Source organism: Oryx dammah, unplaced genomic scaffold, assembly GCF_014754425.2.
Source record: "Oryx dammah isolate SB20612 unplaced genomic scaffold, SCBI_Odam_1.1 HiC_scaffold_4, whole genome shotgun sequence".
NCBI classification, from domain to species: Eukaryota; Metazoa; Chordata; class Mammalia; order Artiodactyla; family Bovidae; genus Oryx; species Oryx dammah.
In genome coordinates this window covers 26533320-26559470 of record NW_024070188.1, presented here as the reverse complement: position 1 = coordinate 26559470, position 26151 = coordinate 26533320, and the positions used below count along the sequence as shown (strand labels likewise).

At 34.6% G+C, this 26151-nt stretch overlaps 1 protein-coding gene across 6 annotated transcripts in view; it reads right to left on the bottom strand.

Moving 5' to 3' along the window:
- Positions 1-26151, bottom strand: part of REV3L (REV3 like, DNA directed polymerase zeta catalytic subunit) — a 169012-nt gene that overhangs the window by 71964 nt on the left and 70897 nt on the right. For 2 of the 6 annotated variants that reach the window (XM_040238484.1, XM_040238480.1), the window contains 7 exons: positions 22423-22522; positions 15931-16025; positions 15265-15369; positions 14196-14280; positions 13960-14111; positions 7078-7197; positions 4201-4438 (listed from right to left, as the gene is read on the bottom strand). In XM_040238484.1, the coding sequence (XP_040094418.1) occupies positions 4201-4438; positions 7078-7197; positions 13960-14111; positions 14196-14280; positions 15265-15369; positions 15931-16025; positions 22423-22522 (895 nt within the window). The remainder of the gene's footprint in view (positions 1-4200; positions 4439-7077; positions 7198-13959; positions 14112-14195; positions 14281-15264; positions 15370-15930; positions 16026-22422; positions 22523-26151) is intronic. The other 4 variants (XM_040238483.1, XM_040238485.1, XM_040238482.1 and 1 more) reach the window with 3 other exon arrangements.

The following is a 26151-nucleotide window of genomic DNA, read 5'->3' as shown; positions in this document are numbered from 1 at the left end:
CAAGGTTAACCTCAGGGTGATTTTCACAGAAATGATCCAGTCAATGAATACATGAACATTAAATCATTACGGGATAAATGAGGCCTATTATTTTAAACATGTTGGCACTACTGGGAATAAGAAGATGGTGATTTTACAAGAATGTTACATATTTGAATGCATATCTACCTAATATGGGCATGAAAATTTAAATAGCTAAACCAGGTACAGTCTAAGAAACTGTAGAAGAAATGCTAATAATAGATTGAAGGTAAGAATCAAAGGGACAATATCAAAATAAAACAATGAAAGAACAACAAAGACAAAAGAAAAACACATGGAAATAAGAAAAATGCTTCATTAATGCCACATGATCAATCAAATAAAAATATCGAATAGTTAACAAACTTTGCTGAAATAGAAAAGAAGCAACCCAACGTATTACAGCAAGATTTCAATACATCAAATAAATACTCTAATTATTTTACTAATAAAATCCAAAATCTATCAGACTAATAAATGTTACCCCAGGTACATCTGGTAGTCAATAATTAAATTCACTACTTTGGCAATCATACACTACAGATTTACTGTGCTCTTAATAAAGTACAATTTATGGCTTCCCCACAGAAACTGTTAAGTCTAGAATGAATCGTAGGTCTACCTAGTCTATATTTGTGAAACTGACTGACTGAACAAATAAAACCTACACCTTATTAGGCATCATCTTTTCAGTTTCAAGATATTTTTGAATCTATATTCTGTCATCCAATGAATTATCAATCTCCAATGTTTCTGACAATCTCAATTCAATCAAGCATGACATTTGGCACAAAGCAAGCATTTAAGTGGTTTTTGAATGCAAAATCATGCAAGTTCCCTATGAACCCATCTAATCAGTCACTACCACCATTCTTCTTATCTATAAGGATGTTATGTAGGACTTTGTTAAACATCTGGCTAAAATTAACACTCAATTGACTATTGCATTTCCCTAAGTAACCATATTTTGAAAAGATATAAAGACAGTAGAGCATGAGTTGATCTCATAAAGGGTCTTTATATTTTCTGCTTCCCTTTGTAAATGCCCATGAAGTGTTCACTTAATGACCATAATTATCACTCCTATTACAGGGGAGCAGAACTAGAAGCAAGCCAACCAGTTAAAAAAGTGGTTTGCTTTCCAGATAAATAATAAAACTGCCCAAACTAGGTAAGTTTAACGACAGACAGAGATGTACAGAAAGGCAAGTTAAATATGAGATTGGGGTCCTATTTAAAATTTTGGAACATTTAAAGAGATTAAACCTAACTTTATTTTTTTCATTATTGAGATATAATTGACACAAATGATTATGAATTTTTGATGCACAGCATAAAGGTTTGATTTACATACATTGTGAAATGATTACCACAATAGTTTTAGCTAATAGCCATCATCTCAAACTCATTCTATGAGGCCACCAGGATCATGATACAAACACTGAACAAGGATACCACATAAAAAGAAAATTACAGGCTAGTATTACTAATAAAAATAGATTCAAAAATCTTCAATAAAATACTTACAAACTGACTGCAGCAATACATCGAATACCATACACCACGTTCAAATAGGATTTACCCCAGGAATGCAAGGATTTTTCAGTATTCGCAAGTCAATGTGATACAACACATTAACAAATTGAAGAATAAAGACCATCTGATCATCTCAACAGATGCAGAAAAAGCTTTTGATAAAATTAATATCATTTATGATAGAAGCTCTAGAAAATGGGCATAGAGGGAACATCATCAGTTTAGTCACTCAGTCGTGTCCGACTCCTTGCCACCTCATGGACTGCAGCACGCCAGGCCTCCCTGTCCATCACCAGCTCCCAGAGTTTACTCAAACTTATGTCCATTGAGTTGGTGATGCCATCCAACCATCTCATCCTCTGTCGTCCCCTTCTCCCACCTTCAATCTTTCCCAGCATCAGGGTCTTTTCAAATGAGTTAGTTCTTCGCATCAGGTGCCTAAAGTACTGGAGTTTCAGTTTCAGCATCAGTCCTTCCAATGAATATTCAGGACTGACTTCCTTTAGGATGGACTGGTTGGATTTCCTTGCAGTCCAAGGGACTCTCAAGAGTCTTCTCCAACACCACAGTTCAAAAGCATCAATTCTTCAGCGCTCAGCTTTCTTCACAGTCCAACTCTCACATCCATACATGATTTCTGGAAAAAGCACAGCTTTGACTAGACAGACCTTTGTTGGCAAAGTAACATCTCTGCTTTTGAATACGCTGTCTAGGTTCAGGATAACTTTTCTTCCAAGGAGTAAGCGTCTTTTAATTTCACGGCTGCAGTCATCATCTGAAGTGATTTTGGAGACTGAAAAAATAGCCTGTCACTGTTTTCTCATCTGTTTGCCATGAAGTGTTGGGACCAGATGCCATGATCTTCGTTTTCTGAATGTTGAGCTTTAACCCTTCTTCACTCTCCTCTTTCACTTTCATCAAGAGGCTTTTGAGTTCCTCTTTACTTTCTGCCATAAGGGTGGTGTCATCTGCATATCTGAGGTTATTGATATTTCTCCCGGCAATCTGGATTCCAGCTTGTGTTTCTTCCAGCCCAGCGTTTCTCATGATGTACTCTGCATATAAGTCAAATAAGCAGGGTGACAACATACAGCCTTGACGTACTCCTTTTCCTATTTGGAACCAGTCTGTTGTTCCGTGTCCAGTTCTAACTGTTGCTTCCTGACCTGCATAGAGATTTCTCAAGAGGCAGGTCAGTTATTCCCATCGCTTTCAGAATTTTCCAGAGTTTGTTCTAGTCCAGAGGGAACATACCTCAACGTAATACAAGCCATTCATGACAAACCCACACCTAATATCATACTCAATGATGAAAAGCTGAAAATATTTCCTCTAAGATCAGGAACAAGACAAGGATGCCCACTCTTGACACTTTTATTCAACATAGTTTTGGAAGTCTCAGCCACAACAATCAGAGAAGAAAAATAAAAAGAATTCAAATTGCAAAAGAATTAAAACTCAGTGTATGCAGATGATGTGATGCTACATATAGAAAATCCTAGAGACACCACCAAAACCTACTAGAGCTCATCAATGAATGTGGTAAAGTTGCTGGGTACAAAATTAATATAAAGAAATTCGTTGCATCTCCATACAACTAACAACAAAATATCAGAAAGTGGGCTTTCTTTTTTCAATTTCTGAGATAAGGAGTCACTTCTATTTTGTCCCATTTAGGACACACATATTGATACTGTGTATATAAACAGATGATTTCTAAGTTAGGTGTATGGGGAGAGCATGAATTTAAGCAAGGTGGTCAAAAGACACAAACTTCCAGTTATAAGATAAATAAGACTAGGTAATATAATGTACAACATAGTGACTATAGTTACCATTACTGTATGACATATATGAAAGTTAAGAGGGTAAATCATAACAGTTCAAATTACAAGGAAACAATCCCCCATTTTTTGTTTCATTTCCTCTGTATTAGAGGATAATTGCTTTACAATACTGTGTTGGCCTCTGCCATCCATCAACATGAATCACCCACAGGTCTACAAATATCGCCACTTCGGAACCCCCTCCCATCTCCCATCTCAGCCCACCCCTCTAGGCTGTCACAGAGCACTGGGTGGAGCCCCCTGTGTCACACAGCAAATCCCCACTTGCTATCTATTTTACATATGGCAATGTGCAGACTTCCATGTTATTCTCTCAATTCCTCCCACTCTCTCCTTCCTCCACTGTATCCATAAGTCTGTTCTCTATGTCTGCATCTCCACTGCTTCCTTACAAATAGGTTCATCAGTGCCATCCTTCTGCATTCCATACGCATATCCCCTATTTCTTTTTATTGTATCTACGAGATGGTAACTAAAACTACTGTGGTAATCATTTCACAATATACATAAATCTTTATGCTGTACATCAAAAACTCATACAGTGATATATGTCTTATACCTTAATAATAATGGGGGAAAAGTTAGGTTTAATCTTTTTAAATGTACCAAAATTTCATTTCACTTGGAATATGAAGTTTATTCCATATTAGACACAAGGCACTATTTAAAAGAGATTTAAGTCAATTTAGTTTATAAGGTGCCTTTTATTATGAATAACAGTAAGAATTTCTGATTAAAGAACACTGATAATGACAGAAAGTTATTAATTAAAGGAACTGAAATAACTAAAAGTTACCTCTTTTTGGCACAATGTTCTTCAATATTGCTGTCCCATCTCTGAGACATTACCAAACTAAGCTCCATTTCTTCTTTTTCAATCTGTGGTTCATTTTCTTCATCATCGCTATTTTGAGGATTTTTACTGTTTCCAAAGGGACGACATGGTGATGGCATCCTATTTCTTCCCCTGTGATATCCGTCATTTTCCAAACCAGCAAGAAGATGTACCAGAGCCTCATCAGGACTACTGTCCACTACAAAACAAGTAAAGCATCGCCAACAAATAACTTAAATTTTCTAAATAATTCAGATCAATTATATATAAAACATTAAGAATCATATATGCTGGCACATGCTGAAAGAATGCAGCTGGTACAGAGATTTATGTATTGATATAGTTCTTCCATCAAAGTGCGACCCTTGGACCACCTGTACTAGAATGATTTTGTGTTCTTATTAAGAAGAAAATTCTTAAGACACCATCTCACATCTACTGAATTAGAATTTCTGAGGCAAGGCTCAGGAATTTGCATGTTAACAAGCTGCTCAAGCTCTTACTGCTTAAGTAAGGCTGAGGAGCACTAAATGAAATATAATCACAAATGATTATAATAAATATAGAATGAATGTATGAATTAATGCTAACTGAAACATGTGAACACCTTATCCCTCATTTGAGATTTATTTAGCTCACAGGATAACCAAACAAAACCTGTAACTGAAAAACACAGGAGAGCTTTAAAAGTGATTAACAGCATTACTTCCTAAAGACCACCACTGAGATATCACATCATATGCACTAGGTTTGCTAAAATCAAAGACAGACAATAACAAGTGTTGACAATATGTGAAAAAATTGGAGCCCTCATATACTGCTGGTCAAACTGTACAATGGTGCAGCTGCTCTGGAGGAAAAAAGTTTGGCAGTTTATTAAAATGTTAAACACAGAGTTACCAGGAGACCCAGTAATTCCATTCGTAGGTATATACCCCAAAGAAGAGAAAACGTGTCCACACGAACACCTATACATGAATAATCATAGCTGCATTACTCACAATAGACAAAACAGTGGAACAACTCAAATATCCATCAACTGAAGCACAGAGAAATGAAATATGGTTTATATCCATATGATACATTATTCAGTAGTAAAAAGAAATGAAGCACTGATATATACCTCAACATGAAAACATATATACCTTAAAAACATTATGCTTAGTGAAAAGAATACAGAAACAAAGGTTATATGATTCCATTTATATGAAATGCCCAATATAGGTAAATCTAGCAAAAGAGAAAACAGATTAGAAGTTGCCAGAGGCTGAGAGGAGGGAAAAGAGAGAAGGGACTACAAATGGGTATGGGGTTTCTTTTTTAGAGTGATAAAAATGTTCTGTGATCAGATAGTGAAAATGATTGCATAACTACATGAAATGCTGACAACCACTGAACTGTACAAGTTAGAAGGTTAGTTTTACAATATGTGAATTGCATCCCATTTAAAGTTATTATCTAAAAAAAAAATCATAAAGAAGGAGGCTGTTCCAATCTAGTACACAACCTTTTTCTCTGTAAAATATAATAGTTTAGTAAATGGGGAAAGTTTCAGGTTTTCTTTGTTGACAGTGAAGAAACTAGTTCAATCATGCTACCAAATATAAGGCAAAATTGAAGATATTAGCTTATAGAGGCTATTTTGGCGAAAATCCATTTCTTAAACCTAGATTGCAGTTTATTTTTCCTGACATACTTTTTAAAAAGTTAATATTAGCAAATAATTTATATATATTTGACTCAGATCTTTGACTAACATTGAGACTGTATTTTTTGCAACTTTAGCTAAGTGAAAATTATATCAGCTGGTGATACATTTTATTCACTTAGTATGATGAAATAAGAATACACCTTTCTCTTTTTCAATTTCTTTAACTGTCTTTTTATAACTAAAATATAATTTAGGCATATAACCTATTTATTTACTCAGAGAAATAAAACATTTTATTTATAAACTTCAAATTAATTTTTAGATGTGGTCTTTGGAGCATTTCTTTGTATATATGTCATGTCATTCATTTAAAAAAGAAAAAAGTTACCTACCTCCATATAAAATGTCCTTGAAATATGACTGTGTACAGTAATTTTGATATTGTCCCTAGTCAATGAATTAATCTTCCACTCAAATGAAAATGTAAATAACAGAGAGAAGATACTGTGGAGGGGGAGGATCACATTTAAAGCTATACCTCATTTGATACAGTAAGAATGGAAAAACAAAGTGAGCAAGAAACATAAAATCATTATCCCAAGCAAAACAAGATGCAGAAAGTTCAATGATATTTCACTTTTTGCAATGAAAATTTAAAAACATTTCTGAAAAAGATATCAGTAATTTAGAGTAAATTACTGAAATGAAATCTAGTAAATGGCTTATAATATTAATGAAAATGCATTTATGGAAATGCAAAGATACTCAGAAATAACTATTATATCCTATGCTAGTCAAGAATTAATAGCTTGAAAGGTGTTGTCCAGGGAAATTTCTGAGACTTATTAAGAAAGAATCAATCATGGTATTTTATTAATGTACTTAACTTTGAAGAATTTTAATTCAAAATAAACACATTTCTCCTTAAAGCAATATAGTTCTCTTCCAACCAAAGTGAAGTTAAGAAAAAGAGAATTATTTTCTTTTCCAACTATTCAACAGAAAAAGCTGTATGGAAAACAAAAAAAGAAACTACACTTCTCAATGCAAGATTTCATTCTTATACTGAGTAAGAATTTATTCAACATGCAACTTTAACCTCTTCAAATAAAAGAAAAAATACTACCTGATATATGCACTTCTGTTGATTTAACATACTGAAAATTTATGACAGAATAGTTGCTTACAGAAAACTGGTGACTCACTCAGTCTTTGGGTCAAAGGCTGAAAAGTCTGACTGTTTTCCATGAGGTTCAAAATTGCTTCTTCATTAATAAGAGCTTCCTCCACTTTGGGTCTAGTGTGACCTTAAGAGGACAAAGAATACAAAAACATTAAAGTAAATGACCTAAAGCTGAAATTGCTTACAATTTGTTTAAATCTGAAAACATTACAATGTAAACCTATTTAAAATTTTGAAATGTTAGTGATATGTTAAATAAAAACATAATAAACTTAATGAAAGCCACAGGAAATCTAACCAGTCACACAGATAAAAAAACAAAACCCTGAAATTGTGATCACTAAATGTTTACAATCTCCTCACTAAATCAAGTATCTAGTTTATACAGTTATATTATCCTGATAAAGTCACTGCACATTAAAATCTGTAAAACAAGTTCTCAGAGGGGGAAGTTCATAGTGATATAGGCCTTAAGGAAAAAAAAAAAGTTGAAATAAGCAATCTAATCCACCACCTAAAAGAACTGGAAAAAGAAGAACAAATAAAACCTAAGGTCAGCAGAAGGAAGGAGGTAATAAAGATGAGGGAGGGAATAAATAGAGATTCAAAAAACTAGAAAAAAAAAAAAAAAACAATGAAACTAACAGCTGGTTCTTTGAAAGGGTAAACAAAATTGACAAACCTCTCGCCAGGCTCACCAAGAAAAAAAGAGAGGAGATCCAAATAAAGTAAGAAATCAAAGAGGAGAAATCACAACTGATACCACAAAAATACAAAAAACTGTAAGATAATACCATGAACAATTAGACAATCTAGAAGAAATGGATAACTTTGTAGAAACATACAGCTCTCCAAAACTGAATCTAGAAGAAACAGATCTTAAACAGACCAACCAATCACTAGAAATGAAACAGAATCTGTAATTTAAAAAAAAAAAAAAATCCTTACAAACAAAAGTCCAGAACCAGATGGTTTCACAGGCAAATTCTACCAACCATACAAAGAAGAACTTACACTAATTTTTCTCAAACTCTTCCAGAAGACTGAAGAGGAAGGAACACTTCCAAAGATAGGCTACGAAGCCACCACTACCCTGATACCAAAACCACACAAAGACACTATCAAAAAAACAAAAATTATGGGCAGTATCTTTGATGAATATAGACATACAAACAAAATATGAGAAAACTGAATCCAATAACACTTAAAAAGATCATATACCATGAACAATTAAGATTCATCCCAGGGTCAAAAGTATGGTTCAACATACATAAATCAGTCAATATGATCTACCACATCAAAACCGAAGAAAAGATAATAATCATATGATCATCTTAATAGATGCAGAAAAAAGTATCTGATAAAATTCAACATCCCTTCATGATTAAAACCCTTACAAAAGTGAGTATAGAGGAAACATACTTTAACATACTAAAAGCTATCTATGACACATACACAGCCAATATAATACTCAATGGTGAAACGCTGAAAGCCTTCCACCTAAAATTTGGAACAAGACAAGGATGCCGACCCTCACTTCCCTTCAACACAGTATTGGAAGTTCTAGCAACACCAATCAGACAAGAAAAAGAAAAGGTATTCAAATTGGTAGGAAGAGGTAAAACTGTCATTATATGTAGATGGTATGACATGATACATAGTAAACCCTAGACTCTCTACACAAACTACAAGAACTGATAAACAAACACAGCAAGGTAGGAGGGTACAAGATTAACATACAGAAACTTCTTGCATTTCTTTACACTAACAATAAAATATCAGAAAGAGAACGTAAACAAATGTCCCTTTTAAAATCACATTAAAAAGTAAAATACTTAGGAATAAACCTCACCAAGGAGGTTAAAGATTTATATGCTGAAAACTGTAAAACATTAATAAAGGAAACTGAAGATAAATTAAAGAAATGGGAAGATATTCCATGCTCTTGCATTACAAAAATTAAATTTGTTAAAATGGCCATGCAGCCCAAAGCAATCAATATATTTAATGCAATACCTATCAAAATACCTATGACTTTTTCTCAGAACCAGAATAAGCCTAAAATTTATACTTTGGATATAGATTCTGGATCTCCTAAAAGATCCAGAATTGCCAAAGCAATCCTGAAGAAAAAAAAAACAAAGCAGGAGGTATAACTCACCCAGACTTCAGACAATATTACAAAACTACTGTAATCAAAACAGCATGATATTGGCAGAAGAACAGACATATGGATTAATGAAACAGAATATAAAGCTCAGAAATAAACCCACACACGTTTCCCCACAGGGACCACTCTGTTCCCCACCTGGACTACTCTGTTCCCCACGAGGATTCTATTTTTCTGCTTCTGATATTCAGACTTGAAAATCAATGTTTTCAACCCAGGACATAGCTAGAGTGTTTAATCAATATGAAAGAACAAAGAAGAAAACTACAAAAAAACAGTTCATCCCAAAGCAAAAAAGAAAAACACCTAAACTGAGATCAGTGAAAACAAAACAGGTTTTAAAACTAATTACAAAATAGATAAGACTGACAAGAATGATCACAACAAAAGAGAGAAAGAGTAAATAAATTACATTAGAAATAAAAGGAGAAGTGCTAAAGGTAAAACAGAGATATTAAAGGAACACTATGAGCAACGTGATACCAAAAATATGGAAAACTCAGATTAAATGGGTAGTTTCTTAGGAAAAATATGATATAAACTCTGAATCAAACAAATAAAAAACCTGAGTAAACCTGTAACAATTAAGGAAGATAAATTAATAGTTTAAAATCCACATCCTTTATTTCTCCCATGGACTCCAGGCTCCTCTGTCCATGGAATTCTCCAGGCAAGAATACAGGAATGTAGCCATTCCCTCTCCAAGTGATCTTCCTGACCCAGGGATCAAACCTGGGTCTGATGCTTTGCAGGCAGATTCTTTACCATCTGAGCCACAAGGGAAGCCCTTACTACCCTCACCCTCACATAAAAAGCCACAAAAAAACCTGTTTAAGTCTGAATGGTTTTACAGATGAGATGTATCAAATCTCTAAAAATAAACTATATCAATCCAATAAAAATTCTTGAAAGGAGAGGTGAAAAACAGGAAAAGCTCTACAATGCATTTAACGGAATTAAAGTATGAATACATCTCAATTCCTGGAAGAGAAAAAAACCCTAAACAAAATTATTAGCAAAGTAAATACAGCAATGCTTAAAAAAACACACATTATGACAAGGATTTGTTTCAGGAGTGCAAGGACAGTTTAACATTAGATATGTTATTAATGTAACTACCATATTAACAGAGTAAAAGAGAAAAACTGATTATGTCAATAACAGAGTAAAAGAGAAAAATTGATTATGTCAATAAATTCAGAAAAAAATTTGGTAAAATATCCATTCTTGTTTTTAAAAACTCAAATTTTTCTTAGCAAGCAAGCAATAGAAGATTTAATTGCTATTTAATAAACTGATTAAAATTTATCTACCAATATCCTGTAGTAAAATTCATAATTAATGATGAAATACAAAAACATTCCCTTTAAAGCCAGGAAAAATGCTTTTATGATCTCGACTTAACATTATTGTAGAGTTCTTAAGCAGGGAATTAAAACATTAAAAAAAATGTAAGGATGGGAAGAGAAGTAATAATTATTTTCTGATAATGACTCTACATAGAAAATCCAATGAAACAGATATAAATTATCAACACTAATAAAAGTTGTTGGATATAAGACTGACATACAAGGTCAGTGAAGATCATAATATCAGCAATTAGAAGATGTAAGTTTTGAAAGATAAATTTACAACAGCAACAATTATGAGGCACCTGGTGTATATCTAACAAAAGATATTAAATACTTTTACCAAAAAACCCACAAAGCTTCACTGAAAGACAAGGAAAAAGACCAAATAAACAGAAATATATCATTCTCATAAATGAGATAATTTCGTATATAGAAAGATTTAAAATATTTCTAAATCGGTCTATAAATTCAATAATTTTCCAATAAAATCTCAACAAAGTTCTTTTCAGAAACAAGACAATCTGATCTTATAATTAACATGGGAGAGCTTTTTAAAAGATCCAAGAGTCATTAAGACAATTTTGAAGCTATTCAGAGATCTGCCCCTGATATATATCCATACTTACAAAGCAACAGTAATTACAACGGTATGATATCAACATGGGAGAACACAACTGAGGTTGGGGAATTCAGTGAAAACAAACTTTTTTCAATAAATGTGTTGAAACAACTAGCTCTTTATACCTAGAAAAAACAGATACAGTAAGATCCTTACTATGTACACAAGTAAAATGTAGGATGAATTGAAGACCTACATGTGGAAAACCAACTGTAAGCACACATAAACCTTAAGGATGAAAATTTTCATTACAGCGGGATAGGAAATGACTTTAAATCAGGCACAAAAACCAAACAGTAAAGGAAAAAAATTCTTAAATATAATGCTAAAAAGACATAAAGCACTCTTTTTAAAAAAAAGGAAGAAAATGGGAAAAAAGACTAAAAATAAAGTTCAAGTCTAGATAAGGAGAAAATATCTCTACAATAAATATAACTAACAAGGGCTTGATATCTAGAAAATACAAGGAATTTCTACACATTAGTAAGAAAACGACTGATGCAATAGAAAATGAGCAAAGAACATGAATAAGCAATTTTCAGATACAAAGACCCCATTGCTTATAAATATCAGTAATCAGGAAATGCAGATTAAACTATTCAGATTCTGAAGAATGAGAATGGCAAAAAATTTTTGCATCTCACACTATCAAACATTTTTGAGGATGTAGGGAAGTAAAAGCTCTAACATTCTGTGGGAATATAAACTTAGGTATAATCATTTCATAGAGCAATTTTGTAATAAAATGTGATAGTTTTATTGTTATCATACCTCAAAATCTGAAAAACTGAGCACTAAAATGGAGTTTATAAGGAAAATTAAACAGTAAGACAAAATTTATGCAACTCTGTAATGAGAATACTAACAAAATCAATAATTGGTACCCGAGGAAATAAACTGCTCAGTCAGGCAGGCAGCTCAGTGTGGCTGGACGCTTTCATCGTAGATATTAAAAATGCACAGGAAATAGTAGTATGGAAATTCTGGGTACATTTTGATTAGGATGGGGCTAGCAGACGCTAAGACAAAGCAAATCAAAAGTAGAGCTCTGATCCAAAAGGCTGCCATTAAAGTACTTGGGAGAGGGTGTAACTTGCTCTGAGTCAGAGGGCACAATGCTAGGATGCAACTCTTAGGGAAGGAGGAAGCCCTAGGTGGATGTAGGCGCTCATTTCTAGCTGCTGTTTAATACAGTCAAGAGTGCCTCTGCTGCCCATGCAGCAGTGAAAAGAGGGCTTTTCCTTTCCTACTGAAGGCTGGTAATTCTACTCCTGCTATTCTGACTCCCCTGCCTAGAAAAACTGTATGCATAAAAAACATAACTTCTGAGTAAAACTTTCATTACACTCTTAACTACCAACGGTGTAAAAGCTAACTGCATTGCAGAAACCCTGATAGAATAGATGCTTTCTAAGGTAGAGTTTAATAATACATATACCCTAAGACTTGGCAAATTATACTTTTATGTTTTCTGTAGAGAAACTCCTGCACATGGCCACAAGGTGACAGACGTGACACTGCTAACCACAGTGCAAAAGTGAAAACCATCTAAGAGCTGCAGAGAATCAGATAAACTTCAGTCTCACAAAAGAATGCTAATCAGCAGCTCAAATGAGTGACCTACAAACATGTAAGAACAAGAATAGATTTCAAAGTTATTACTGCTGACACAAAAGATACTCAACATCATTATTAATGAGGGAAATGATAACTAAACCATAATGAGATGCCATTTCACACATACTAGGATGGCTATATAAAAAAAGACAGATAATAACAAGTGTTAGTGAGAATGTAAGGTCTCTGGAACCCTCATATACTGCTGATGGGAATGTAAAAGTGCAGTCACCTAGGAAAACAGTTTGGCCGTTTATTAAAAGTTAAACACAAATTTATCAAATGACCCAGCAATTCTCTTCCTTGGTATCCACTCAAGAAAAATATATATCCACACAAAGACATAAACGTTCAGAACAGCATTATTCTTAAGGGCCCAAAAGTGAAAAGAACTCAAATATTCATCACCTAATGAATGAATCAATAAAATAAATCAGTACAAGGCAATACTATTAGGCGATAAAACGGAATGAAATACTGATAGAGATCTACAGTATGGGAAAAACTAAAAATGTTATGCTGAGTAAAAAAGTACAAAAGATCACATATTTTATGACTTCATTTACATGATTCACCCAGGAAAGATAAATCTTGAGAGACAAGAAAGTAGATTAGCGGTTACTTAGGGCTGGAGTCTTTTGAGGTGAAGGAACTGTTTTAAAATTGAATTACGGAGATGATGTTAGTACAACTCTGTAAATTTATCATAAATCACTGGATTATACACTTGAAATGAGTGAATTTTATGTCATGTAAATTATACCTCAATTAAATCATTAAAAAATATAATGTTGAATGAAAAATGCAAGTTGCTTAATCTATGCTAAGTAGGACACCATTTATGTAAAACTTAAAACCTAAAATAACAGTATTTGTTGTGGACATACTTATGTAAGAACATAAAAATCATACATGGTTTAACAATTTGTATCAACTTTAGAATGATGCTTACCTCCAGAGATTAAGAAAAGGTAAAGGAATGAGAGAAGTTTTTGCTACATCAATGATATTTAGTTCTTAGGAAAAAAAAAAAAAATGAGCTAACTCAACTAAATACTAATATCTCAGTGCTAGATACACAGGATGTCTATAATGGTATTTTCTGTATGCTTGCAGGAAAACCCTTACCTTTGCTCAACTCTGCATCTTTGTGGACTTCTATCATATTAGCTGGTGTACACGGAAGAATTTCAGGAGACAGAAGCTCAGAGTGCAATGTTAATTCAGCAGAGAACTCCTGGGATCCATCGCTGTAGTCCACAGATCCTGATAATGTTCTGCTTAATTAAAACATATCCTTTATAACAAACTACATAACAAAGCAATAAAATTAGTTCTGAGAGCTATAATAAATAACCACTTACACAGAGAAATTGTTCTCTTTGAGAATTTCCTGAAGTCTCTTCTGAAAATTTTTTTCACTTTCTGTTGCTGGCACAAACCTGCGATCTTTGAATTTTAAAAATTCATTAAAAAATGTAGGCAGCAAATGAACGAAATAGTTTCCTTTTTCCTAAAGTACCTTTTAAAATGGTAGCAATTTCCTATATTTGACACACATAACACCACCTAAAAACAGTCCTATTATAAATCAAACAAAAAGGAAATGGTTGTTACTGAAGCTATAAAATTAAGCACTTAAAAAGTCATTCCAAGATTAAGTTCTATAAATTAAAAACAAAAACATTATTTTCTATCTAAAAATATTATCATACACCATGAACCTAGAAATTTTCCCTTTATAAAATATTTCTATTTTAAAAGGCATAAAAGGCATTCAAAATTTATCAAAGGATTTTTACTGTCCATGAGATTATAACACAAATTTTAATTGGACTTCAGTGTAGGCTTACTACTGTATTTCAAATACATTTGCCTTTTAAACTGTCATCTCTTCTTTTACCTTTATTTAATAATTTGTTGTATCCATGGCATTAAAAAACTTTCTTCCAATTCTTTTTGAAAGTATCAAAGTTTAGTAACAAATCAAATGAGTACTTTTTTCAGAGATGTACAAGTTAATCAAAGTCAGAATTTATGACATACCCAGAGAAATAATTTGGGGACAGAATTTCATGGGTTACATTTTCAAAGCTTAATGAACTAAACAGTGTTTCTAAGTTGGGATTCATGCTCTTCTGTAAGTATTCTATAGCTCATTTGGAAATGCCAAGGTTAAAATATACCAGAGAATGAAAAAGGAGAAAAGGGTAGAATGAAAAACAAGGCCAAGAAGATGTCAATTTCTTATGCAAGACAATGAGTGACACTTTGGATGTGAAGAATAATGAGAATAGGAAGAAAAATATGTAGAAAATTTAAATGTAGTCTGAAAAGCAAAATCTAATGTCAAGGTAAAAATTCAATGGCTTGTACTTTTTCATTAAAATATTCAGCTAAAAAAATATCATCACAGTATGATTAGTCTTGTACCTTGTGATTCAGGTTGACTAATTTGAGAAGTTTCTTTTCTATTTCTTCGCCGTTGCTTTTCATCTTCCCATATGGCCTGTAGACCAGGGTTTCCACCAATTTGAGCTGTAATCACAATAATACTTCAATACGACAAGGGTCAAAGTGAAAATTCTTGCTTAAAAAAAAGAGAAATCCATACACTAAATAAATGCATCCCTTAAGAAAAAAAATTACCTATTCTGTGTAATAAAACAAATTATCCCAACCTACATTTACTATATTACTCCCTTTTTAGTTTCCTTACTAGTTCCCTAAAACCCCAGCAAGTGAGTAAGATTCAAACATCTGATGATAGTCAACAGACCCAAAAGTCCCCTCCCTGGTACATAATCTGAAAATAAAAAAATTAGCAGGCAGAGCACAGTAAATTATTTGATAATGGCTAATTTATTTATTTAGTGTCACACTTACTTTAGGTTTATGTCTATACAAACAAACTCATATGAATGAAGCATAAATGAAAAAATTACTATCTCATCAGGGAACAGAAAAAAAATCTTCAAAATATTTGACATTTTCCTTTAATTTCACTTTCCTAGTGATATTTTCTTCCATACTTTTTCCATTCTTTGGTCATGGATTTTTAAAAATAAAACTATACATTAAGAATAACTGTGTATATACCTTCAATGTCCAACCGATTTAAGATATCAGCAGCTACAGCATCCACTTCTAATTCACAAGTACTTTGTGGTTCAACACCTTCCAGTATTAAAGAGCTGTATTAAAGAAGTATCAAAAGACACAATAATTATGTAAGAGAACATTTTCTTAAGATTTTTCTAAAATGATTTTTCATGTTTAAGGGGTAACCAGAAAGCCAGTGATTATTTATCAGTTGATAACTGTAGAGAGATCTTTTGGGGATCATTTTACATACTTTGGTTCATTATATTTTATATAAAAGGAATGTACAGGGCTTCCCTGGTTGCTCAGTGGTAAAGAATCTGCCTGCCAATGCAGGAGACACGAGTTCAATCCCTGCTCTGGGAAGATCCCACATGCTGTGGGGCAACTAAGCTCGTGCACCACAACTACTGAGCCTGTGCTCTAGAGCCTGGGAGCCACAACTGCTGAGCCCGCACGCCCTAGAGCCTGTGCTCCTCAACAAGAGAAGCCACTGCAACGAGAAGCTGTAACTAGAGAGCAGCCCCAGCTGTCTGCAACTAGAGATAGCCCGTGAAACAACAATGACCCAGCACAGCCAAAAATAAACAATACACAAAATTATATAAATATATAAAGGGAATATACAATGTTTCAGCATGTGGGTCATATCCAGAGCGAGCTGGGTTAAGACAATAGAGAGACAAGAGAGGGGACTCATCAAAAACCATATACATATGCAATTACTTGCCCAGAGGAATCTATCTCAGGAATTATTAAAAGATGGCTTTTAAAAATTAAAAAAAGATCACTTTTAAAAATTAGGAAGAAATATATAACAAGAGTTGAGGGGAGATAAACATATTGAAAAGTGGGCAAGTGATATTGTTCTCTCTGCCTTCAACGACTACTAATGAGCTGGGGAATGCTTTAAAACTTTCCCTAACATGACAATTGTGAAACCACCCAAGTCCAGTATTGGGATCATAGCTAGAAAAAGAGGTGATACCATAGGTTATGTTTTAAGAGAAACATATTAACAAAACTCACTCTCCACAGTCCATACCTAAGAAACAAGTTTATTTTTTTTAATTAATTTATTTATTTGAAGGATAATTGCTTTACAAAATTCTGTTCTTTTCTGTCAAACCTCCACATGAATCAGCCATAGGTATAAATTTTGATGGAACATAAGTGATTACTTTGTTAAAACAAAGAATTTTTACAATTTATCTATACACATATATAGATATAGACACAACACACATATATCTTTTTACCACTGAGGAGGGACATGTTCGTCAAGCTATCACAGTATATCCATCTCTTTAACTTTCAGAAAAAGTAATTAGCAATACAGCTTATCTAATTTAACAAATAAGTTATGCCATTAAATAAAGTATCAGATAAAATAGTTTTGGCCAATAGTTTTCTCCTTTATATTAAAACGTTCCACAATTTTGAAAGAATTATAAATTTCAAGGGTGAGTTTTCCAGTAGATGATTTGTGACAAAGGGAGGAAATATTTAAAAATGCAACTTCACACTAGAAACTTACAATTATTTCTTGCCCTTATTAAAAACTACTTCAGACATTCAGAATAGGAGGTGTTACTAGGGAAAGGATATTGTTGCTGTTCACTCAGATCTGTCTGACTCTTTGCGACCCCATGAACTGAAGCAAGCCAGGCTTCCCTACCCTTCACCCTCCCCTGTGAATGAGTTTGCTCAAACTCATTGAGTCGGTGATGCCATCCAACCAACTTGTCCTCTGTCATCCCCTTTTCCTCCTGCCCTCAATTTTTTCCCAGCACCAGGGTCTTTTACAATGAGTTGGCTCTTCCCATCAGCTTCAGCTTCAGCATTAGTCCTTTCAATGAATATTCAGGGTTGATTTTCTTTAGGATTGATTGGTTTGACCTCCTTGCAGTCCAAGGGACTCTCAAGAGTCTTCTCCAGCACCACAGTTTGAAGGCATCAATTCTTCAGCGCTCAGCCTTTTTTATTGTCCAGCTCTCACATCCATACATGACTAAGCTTCCCTGGTGGCTCAGACGGTAAAGAATCTGCCTGCAATGTGGGAGACCTGGATTCGATTCCTGGGCTGGGAAGAACCTCTGCAGAAGGGCGTGGCAAGCCACCTCAGTATTCTTGCCTGGAGAACCCCCATCGACAGAGGAGCCTGGTGGGCTATAGTCCGTGGGGTCGCAAAGAGGTAGATATGACTGAGTAAGCACACCATGTATGGACCTTTGTAGGTGAAGTAATGTCTGCTTTTTAATATGCTGTCTAGGTTTGTCATTGCTTTTCTTCAAAGAGCAAGAATCTTTTAATTTCATGGCTGCAGTCTCCATCCACAGTGATTTTGAAGCCCAAGAAAATAAAGTCTATCACTATTTCCATTGTTTCCCCATCTATTTGCCATTAAGTGATGGGACTGAATGCCATTTGTTTATAGAATGTTGAGTTTTCGGCCAGCTTTTTCACTCTCCTCTTTCACCTTCATCAAGAGGCTCTTTTCTTTGCTTTCTGTCATAAAAGTGGTGTCATCTCATATCTGAGGTTATTGATATTTCTCCCCACAATCTTGATTCTAGCTTGTGCTTCATCCAGCCCAGCATTTCACATGATGTACTCTGCATATAGGTTAAATAAGCAGGGTGACAACATACAGCCTTGATGTACTCCTTTCCCAGTGTGGAACTAGTTCATTTTTCATGTCCGATTCTAACTGTTGCTTCTTGACCTGCATGAAGATTTCACAGAAGGCAGGTCAGGTGGTCTGGTATTTCCACCTCTTTAAGAATTTTCCACAGTTTGTTGTGATCTACGCAGTCAAAGGCTTTAGCGTAGTCAATGAAACAAAGGTAGATGTTTTCCTGGAATTCTCTAGCTTTTTCTATGATTCAATGGATGTTGGCAATTTGATCTTTGGTTCCTCTGCCTTTTCTAAATCCAGCTTGAACATCTGGAAGTTCTTGGTTCACATACTGTTGATACCTAGCTTGAAGGATTTTGAACATTACTTTGCTATCATGTGAATTGAGTGCAATTGTGCAGTAGTTTGAACATTCTTTGGCATTGCCCTTCTTTAGGAATGGAATGAAAACTGACCTTTTCCAAACCTGTGGCCACTGTTGAGTTTTCCAAATTTGCTGGCATAGTGAGTGCACCACTTTAACAGCATCATCTTTTAGGAAGTAGTTTTTAGAAATTAAAAAACTGCTTTCAGTAAACAGAAAAAAAACCTAGAGGGGTGGGATATGATTGGAGGTGGGCAGGAGGTTGAAGAGGGAGGGGACATATGTTTAACTATGGATGATTCATGTTTATATGTGGAAGAGACCAATACAACAATAATTCTCCAATTAGAAATAATTTTTAAAAAATTAAAATAAATTTGAGCTTGCAAATACATGTAGGCCATTCATTTTAATTATGAAAGGTAGATAAAGATAAGCAATACAATGGTAATTAGGCAACTGTACCTCCCTGAACATTTTTATTCACAGCTTAACACAATAGACCCACAAATTACAGGCACTGAGGACAGAACTCAGACATCTGTAGTTTTAAAAAATCTCTTCAGATCATTCTGATGGGCAGCCAGGTTGAGTTTACTGCAGTAGATTCGACCTTTATGAATTCAACACACTGGCAAGTGACTGAAGGTCCATGATACGTAGTAATTTACAATGAGCCAGCAGGGCTTCCCTGGTGGCTCAATGGAAAAGAACCTGCCTGCCAACGCAGGAGACATGGGTTCAGTCTCTGGGTCAGGAAGATTCCCCGGAGAAGGAAACGGCAACCCACACCAGTACTCTCACACGGGAAATCCCATGGACACAAGAGTCTCGTGGGCTGCAGTCCATAGGGTTGCAAGAGTTGGGCACAACTTAGCAACACCACCACCACCACAGCAGGTAAGGTTAGTAGACTTGCAAACTCAGCACTTTCATCTCATTGAGTTTGTTGCTATTTGTTTCAGCCTTTGAAATAATATTGTGAAATTATTCAGATATTATTATCAATATTATTATTCAAAATAATATTGTAAAATTGTGGAATTTCAGCCCTTGAAATTCCTTGTGAAGGAATCTAAAACATTTTGGGTTTAAAAAAAAAAAGGTGCCCAGAGAACATGCTCACATGGGGGTAAAAATGAGACTAATAAAATTTAAGAGTACTGATTTGGCAAAAATGTTTATGATGTTTCATTATTTGTATTTGATGAAATGATAGATTTTCATGTTTAATACAAGAAGCCTAAAAGTATGGGACAAAAATGTAAGTTATAGCTAACCAACATTTATTATAAATTCTAGTTCTGAATACCTTGTCTAATTTCACTAGTTTGCCATTTCATATCTTTGCTCTGTACTGTACTATGCTCAGTCATTTCCAACTCTCTGTGACCCCATGGACTACAGCTCACCAGGTTCCTCTGTCCATGGGATTTTCCAGGCAAGAACTAGAGTGGGTTGTCATTTCCTTCTCCAGGGGCTATTTCTAACCCAGGGATCGAACCTGTGTCTCCTGCACCAGCAGGCAGATTCTTTACCACTGAGCCACCAGGGAAGCTCATCTATGCTTTTAAAAGTAATAATTCAAATTTTTCATTATAATACACAGAGTTTCTTTAAACTAACTCCTAACCAGTGGAGCTTTACTATATGGTCTTATGACCTAACCAGAAACATGCTTGCTGAAAAAGGCTTCCAATACAAATAAACCTGGATTTGAGGTGATCATGCAAAAAACAACTTACTAAATATAGGACTTGGGAAACCAAGGGATCTAGTGAGTAGGTCAAATCTTTGGGTTAAGCTTATTTGTTCCAATTTCAGAGAGACAGAGGAACTATATAACAGGCACAAAAATGAGACAGAAAACAGCCTGTCGGTCACTTTGTTCTGGACTAATTAGAACTTGAATTTGATGCATTAAATAACACTCTCTCTAAAATTAATACCATTTCAACACAATTATAAAAACAATTCTGCTGTATCTGAGAACCCTAGAAGTACATATGTATGTATACGTGTATGACTTTACCAAAATGTCCTGACATTTGCTAACTGAATCCAGAGGTAAGGCAAGTCACTGTCCACTTGGAAGGCTTTGAAGTCTCATTCTGGCATAATATTAGTCATAAATCAACATACTTCTATCATTATTTAATGAGAGTCTTAATGTTAGGTCTTAAAAAGCCAAAGCAATTCTATAATATGGAAATTGGGTGAAGAACATACTAGTATCTTAAACTATATAAATTAAGCTCTAAACAAGTATTCTTATGACAGCTTATCTTCAACCAATTAATAAATTCACATTTTATCGTGAAATTTAAAAAGTCATTTAACTGAATACTTCTACTTTGCATCCTTCATTAAAAAAAAGAAAACAACAACAACAACAAAAAAAAAACGCTTAAAACTTATCAGGTGACATATAAGTAGTGAAAAAGAAGATACCACACAACCCCATCAATACCCAAATAATCAACAAAAGAATCAAGAAAGCTTGGACAACAACTTTTTGGTATAAAACAAAAATCCTCTACTTCTATGTAGATTAAGATATTATGATAATTTTGATAGGTACTGATTATATATCTACTTTATAGTAGGAAAATGTAAGCCTTTGGAATATCTTACCCTCTCCAAGAGTCTAATAAACACTAAACAGCCAAAAGAAATCACAAATTGTATTATTCATATACACTACAGTAATCCACTTTTTTTCTCACAACTATTCAGAAATATTTAGGGGTTATTTTTATTAAAAATATTTTCCATTTTGGATTGACTGGTTTACCTATTGATTTAAATATTTATTTGCTGTACCACGTAACATATGGGATCTTAGTTCCCTGACCAGGAATGGAACCGTCCCTGCAGTGGAAGTTTGAAGTCTTAATCACTGGACAACCAGGGAAGTCCTGCTATTTAGGTTTTAAATTGCTTTTATATGATTTTTACTTGACAAATTGTGTGTGTGTGTGTGCTTACTCACTCAGTCATGTCTGACTTTTTGTGAACCCGTGGACTGCAGCCCACGAGGCTCCACTGTCCACGGGATTCTCCACACGAGAATACTGGAGTGCATAGCCATTCCCTTCTCCAGGGGATCTACCTGACCCAGGTATCAAACCCAGGTCTCCTGCATTGCAGGTGGATTCTCGACTCTCTGAGCCACCAGGGAAGCCCACTAGACAAGTTGCAGGATGTCAATTTAGAATGTACAAACAAGATAGATATTGGAGAGAAGTATAAAAACTTACATTCAGATTCCTTTTATTAATTACAGAATAACTAGGTATATTTTCAACCTATTTTGACAGTTTATTTTTGAAATCTATGATCCACGTAACATACTCATGTTGAGATTTGCTTTTTTGATAAACTTACAAAGAAACAATTATAAAATTAAATTATGCTAACCACTGATTTCTGAATAGAGTAGGACATATGTAAGTAAGTTTTCTTTTCCTTTACAACATTAACTAACCTTGGTATTTCGCCTTCTTCCCACCGAAATAAAGTACCAGTAAGGGAATTTTTTCCTGGTAGCCGATCCTTGCAAGACCCAGTTGGATGCAATGGATCACCTAGAAATAAAGTCAAAAGGGTTAAGTTCCACTTTTAACTTGCATATAATTACTCCTTAGGTAAATTAGTATACAACCCACATGACTAGTTCCTAAAACTGTATCTTAAAAATTCATTAACATCCTGGAATGCATTTATACAGTGGAGAGTAAGGATTCCAAATGGAGAGGGGTTGGGGGAAAGTATCTGCAATATATGGATATGAAAGAGAAATGGCCACAACACTTTCATACTAGAATTAAAAGTATGATACATTTAAACACACTATAGCGATAGGTGTGCTTAAAACTTCATTTAAAAAAAAAGCTATGAATTTTTGTAGACTTTAATCTAAATTCCTAGGGTATTCTGTATGAGCCTCAACTAAAATTCTAGTGGAAACCAGATTCCAGATAAACTTCAAAACATACTTTAAATACTAATCCTTGAATAAAAAGAAAACACATAATGCATTCCAAAAGTAATGGCAGTAACAGCGAGTGGAAAGCTGGGGCAAATGCAAATACAATTTGACCAGGAGTTGGAGAGAACTATGCTTTTGCTTAGTTATCCGAGATGCATAAACAGAGTCCAGGGGCCATGCTTTGGAAATGATCTCTAAATCTTAGTAATCCTTTTGTGATCTCTTAAGAGGAATTTGTATTCCAGTCCCCTATAATGAAAAGGACATCTTTTGGGGGTGTTAGTTCCAAAAGGTCTTGTAGGTCTTCATAGAACCGGTCAACTTCAGCTTCTTCAGCATTACTGGTTGGGGCATAGACTTGGATTACTGTGATATGGAATGGTTTCCCTTGGAAACGAACAGAGATCATGCTGTCGTTTTTGAGACTACATCCAAGTATTGCATTTCAGATTCTTTTGTTGACCATGATGGCTACTCCATTTCTTCTAAGGGACTCCTGCCCACAGTAGTAGATATAATGGTCATCTGAGTTAAATTCACCCATTCCAGTCCATTTTAGTTCGCTGATTCCTAGAAAATCAATGTTCACTCTTGCCTTCTCCTGTTTGACCACTTCCAATTTGCCTTGATTCATGGACCTGACATTCCAGGTTCCTATGCAATATTGCTCTTTACAGCATCGGACCTTGCTTCTATCACCAGTCACATCCACAACTGGGTATTGTTTTTGCTTTGGCTCCATCCCTTCATTCTTTCTGGAGTTATTTCTCCACTGATCTCCAGTAGCATATTGGGCACCTAATGGCCTGGGGAGTTCCTCTTTCAGTATCCTATCATTTTGCTTTTTCATACTGTTAATGGGGTTCTCAAGGCAAGAATACTGAAGTGGTTTGCCATTCCCTTCTCCAGGGGACCACATTCTGTCAGACCGTGAACTTCCAGATATTCAAGGTGGTTTTAGAAAAGGCAGAGGAACCAGAGGTCAAATTGCCAACATCCGCTGGATCATTAAAAAAGCAAGAGAGTTCCAGAAAAACATCTATTTCTGCTTTATTGACTATGCCAAAGCCTTTGACTGTGTGGATCACAATAAACTATGGAAAATTCTGAGAGAGATGGGAATACCGGACCACCTGACCTGCCTCTTGAGAAACCTATATGCAGGTCAGGAGGCAACAGTTAGAACTGGACACGGAACAACAGACTGGTTCCAAATAGGAAAAGGAGTACATCAAGGCTGTATCCTGTCAGCCTGCTTATTTGACTTATATGCAGAGTACATCATGAGAAACGCTGGGCTGGAAGAAGCACAAGCTGGAATCCAGATTGCCAGGAGAAATATCAATAACCTCAGATACGCAGATTACACCACCCTTATGGCAGAGAGTGAAGAGGAACTAAAGCCTCTTGATGAAAGTGAAAGAGGAGAGTGAAAAAGTTGGCTTAAAGCTCAACATTCAGAAAGCGAAGATCATGGCATCTAGTCCCATCACTTCATGGGAAATAGATGGGGAAACAGTAGGAACAGTGTCAGACTTTATTTTGGGGTCCTCCAAAATCACTGCAGATGGTGACTGCAGCCATGAAATTAAAAGACGCTTACTCCTTGGAAGAAAAGTTATGACCAACCTAGATAGTATATTCAAAAGCAGAGACATTACTTTGCCAACAAAGGTCTGTCTAGTCAAGGCTATGGTTTTTCCGGTGGTCATGTATGGATATGAGAGTTGGACTGTGAAGAAAGATGAGCGCTGAAGAATTGATGCTTTTGAGCTGTGGTGTTGGAGAAGACTTGAGAGTCCCTTGGACTGCAAGGAGATCCAACCAGTCCATTCTAAAGGAGATTAGCCCTGGGTGTTCTTTGGAAGGACTGATGCTGAAGCTGAAATTCCAGTACTTTGGCCACCTCATGCGAAGAGCTGACTCATTGGAAAAGATTCTGATGCTGGGAGGGATTGGGGGCAGGAGGAGAAGGGGACGACCCAGGATGAGATGGCTGGATGGCATCATGGACTCGATGGACGTGAGTTTGAGTGAACTCCGGGAGTTGGTGACGAACAGGGAGGCCTGGCATGCTGCGATTCATGTGGTTGCAAAGGGTCAGACACGACTGAGCAACTGAACTGACTGAAGAGGAATTTAAATTTTCAGATAAGCAAAGCTTGAATAAGTGCCAAAGAAAGAATCCCAACATAAAGTATTTTTTTAACTTCTTATTTTATATTGGAGGATATCTGATTAACAATGATGTGTAAGAAAGACACTAAATTCGCAATCCTCTTCAACTAAATTTAATACTTATTTGGTGAGCTTGATCACAAAATTATGTAATTAATTAGACTTACCATCTTTGCTGCTTTAGCAAAACATGTATCAAACCATGTAAGTGGTTCCATCTACCTTCAGAAGTTTTTGAAGACTTGGTGTTATGCAACAAGACTATTTATATGAAATACTTTGTAAGTTGTAAATTACAAAACAATTATTTTCTAATCAATTTATATGAATGTATAATCTACATGTTTACTAATTACCAAGTTACCTATCATAGTATTAAAAGCCACACTTTATCTATACTTTTTGTATTATTTTATTTTATAAATATATTTGTCATTGTTTTCAACTCTGGATGTTAAAAATGTAATATAAAGTCACGATGGAGAATAGTAAAAAATGCCTCTGATCTAAAAAATATTTAAGTACTTCTATATACTTCAGCTTAATAATATTTCCATTTCATTTGACAACTGAGTATATAACTGAATACTGAGACAAAATGGTATATGCATACATAATATTAAAATTTCTAAATATTTTTGACTTTTAAATTTACTTTCAAAAGACTACATTATAGACTACATTATCTTGTTTTACAAAATTAAAATATTAAGTTATGCATATATAACATATTTATAATAGCAAGTTTACTGTCCATTTAATTATATACTTGAGATAACATGATAAAATGTAATACAATAAATAATTCACCTATTCTTTACATTTCAGTATAATCTTTAATCTATTTTTTTTGAATAAAACAAAAACCTGAAGGTTTATTTAATAATGATAAATTAAAACACAAATTTTATTTCATCATACTTGAAATTTCTCTTTTAATTTTCCCCAAAGAAATTTCATAAATTTCTGCCTTCTGGTTGTACCTTCCAATACTCATCTAACTTTTATAACTAAAATAAATGGCTTACATATATTTGCTAATTAAGA